This window comes from Mauremys reevesii, linkage group 15, assembly GCF_016161935.1.
Source record: "Mauremys reevesii isolate NIE-2019 linkage group 15, ASM1616193v1, whole genome shotgun sequence".
Lineage (NCBI taxonomy): Eukaryota > Metazoa > Chordata > Testudines > Geoemydidae > Mauremys > Mauremys reevesii.
Window position 1 is genome coordinate 11,072,705 of NC_052637.1, and position 2,115 is coordinate 11,074,819.

The 2,115-nt window shown below is 47.7% G+C and overlaps 1 protein-coding gene across 1 annotated transcript; it reads right to left on the bottom strand.

The window, feature by feature from the left end:
• Positions 1 to 850: 850 nt before the first annotated feature.
• LOC120383651 (olfactory receptor 10A7-like) lies at positions 851 to 1,858 on the bottom strand. The gene has a single exon (XM_039501820.1). The coding sequence runs from the start codon at positions 1,856 to 1,858 to the stop codon at positions 851 to 853; it is 1,008 nt and encodes a 335-aa protein (XP_039357754.1).
• Between the last annotated feature and the right edge of the window lie 257 nt (positions 1,859 to 2,115).

Sequence of the window (2,115 nt, forward strand, 5' to 3'; positions counted from 1 at the left end):
TTAGTGTACACAATTCACCAAAATATCATCTACCCAAATTCAGTAGGTAAGACAGATCAGTTTTATTCTGACTTTAACGATCCCAGTCCTGACTCCTCTTACATTTTTAAATCTTTGCACATCTGCAAATGTTACAAGTGCAAGTCACCAAAGACTGAGCGAGAAGTAAGGGCTACCCAGCATCTGAGTATCAAACAGAAAAGCAGCTGCTCTCATCACCATTTTGTCTAAAAAAAAAAAATAGCAAGATTTCTGAATTCTCATACAATCTAGACCAGGGTTTCTCAACCTATGTGTCAGGACCCAAAATCGGGTCATCAGACTGTTTCAATGGGCTGCGTAGGAGCTCCTGTCCCACAAAGCTCTGGGGCAGAAGCGGTGCTAGCCCATAGGGGGCCCTAATCAGGAATATTTTGGGGACCCTCCCACACCACACATACTAATAATTAATAGAGGGCCCCCTTGAGCTGCACAGGGCACTAAGCAATTGCTTAGTCTGCTTATGCCCAGCATCAGCTCTGCTCTGGGGTCCCAGCACCACTCAGGTTTGTCCCAGCCATCATGATGGTGGGAGTCCAGGTAGGCCAAATCTGAGTGAGTGACACTGCAACCCCATGAGCAAGGCCAGACCTTCACTCACACAAATTTGGTCCAGTCAGTGGGGCAGGGCCAAACCTGAGTAGCACTGCAGTCCTGGAGCTTGCAATGCCCGGAGCGGAGAGCCAAGCCCAGCCAGCCCCACAGCACAGGAGCTGCAGGAGCCGTCACTGTGGGGTGAGTGCTGGCCAGGACCCAATCCCCCCTGGGGGCAGGACCCAACCAAAACCACCCCGGGGCCTCCACCCCGAGACTATTTACTGGGTCGCAACAGGCCATAAACACAAATGGGTCCTGAGTCCAAAAAGGTTGAGAACCACTGATCTAGACACTTACTGACAATTTTTCTCAGGGCTTCCTTGACCTCTCTGTTTCTCAGGCTGTATATGAAAGGATTGACCATAGGAGTCAGAATTGTGTAGCAAACAGAGAACACTTTGTTGAGGTCTCTCAGTGTGTTGGTTTTTGGTAGCAGATACACAATGATTAGGGTCCCATAGAAAATTGTCACCACAATAAGGTGAGAGGAGCAGGTGGAAAAGGCCTTTTGCCTTCCAGTGGTGGACGGGATTCTCAGGATGGTCGAGATGATACAAACATAGGATGCCAGGGTTAATGCAAATGGGGGCAGGGTGAACAAAGCAGCCAGGATGGTGGTTACAAGCTCTAGCTGGTAGGTGTCACTGCAGCAGAGAGTTATTATTTTTGTAGATTCACAGAAGAAATGTTCAATTTTATTGGGGCCACAGAAAGATACCTGTGACATGAAGGACATTGGTGTGGTGCCAGCCAGAAGCCCACTTATCCAAGACCCAGCTGCTAGCTGGAGGCATAAGCTGCCATTCATAAGGACTGCATAGTGCAGTGGTTTGCATATTGCTAAATACCGATCATAAGACATTGCAGCTAAGAGAGAACATTCTGTAGCCCCAAAGAAACTAACAAAATAGAATTGTGTCATACAGCCACTGAATGAGATGGTTTTGTCCCCAGTCAGGAGACTGGCCAGCATCCTGGGAAGGATGGTGGAGGTGTAGCAGGTCTCCAAGCAAGACAAGTTTGCCAGGAAGAAGTACATGGGGGTGTGAAGTTGCTGATCTACCACAACTAGCGCAACAATGAAGATATTCCCAGCCATGGTCACTATGCAGATTGCTAGAAACAGCAGGAAGAGAAGGATCTGCAGCTCAGGGAGATTCCCGAATCCCATGAGGATGAATTCTGTAATGGATGTTTGATTTCCCCCTTCTGTGTCTGCCATGGATTGTATCTGGGGGAGATAAAACAAACTCTCCAATATAACAAGACTACAGCTTTTGTTAAACTTTAATAACTATCAGTTTAAAAGCATTTATCTTCAAATGCCCCATCTCCTTCTGGCCACCAGCCCAGATACTGGCTTGAGAACACAAGCTGAGGCAGTGGCGTTCATACAATGGAGGTTGATGCTGACCTACCAGGCTGCAGAATCATCCTAAGGCTACGTCTACACTAGAAATGCTTCGCTGTAGCTGCACT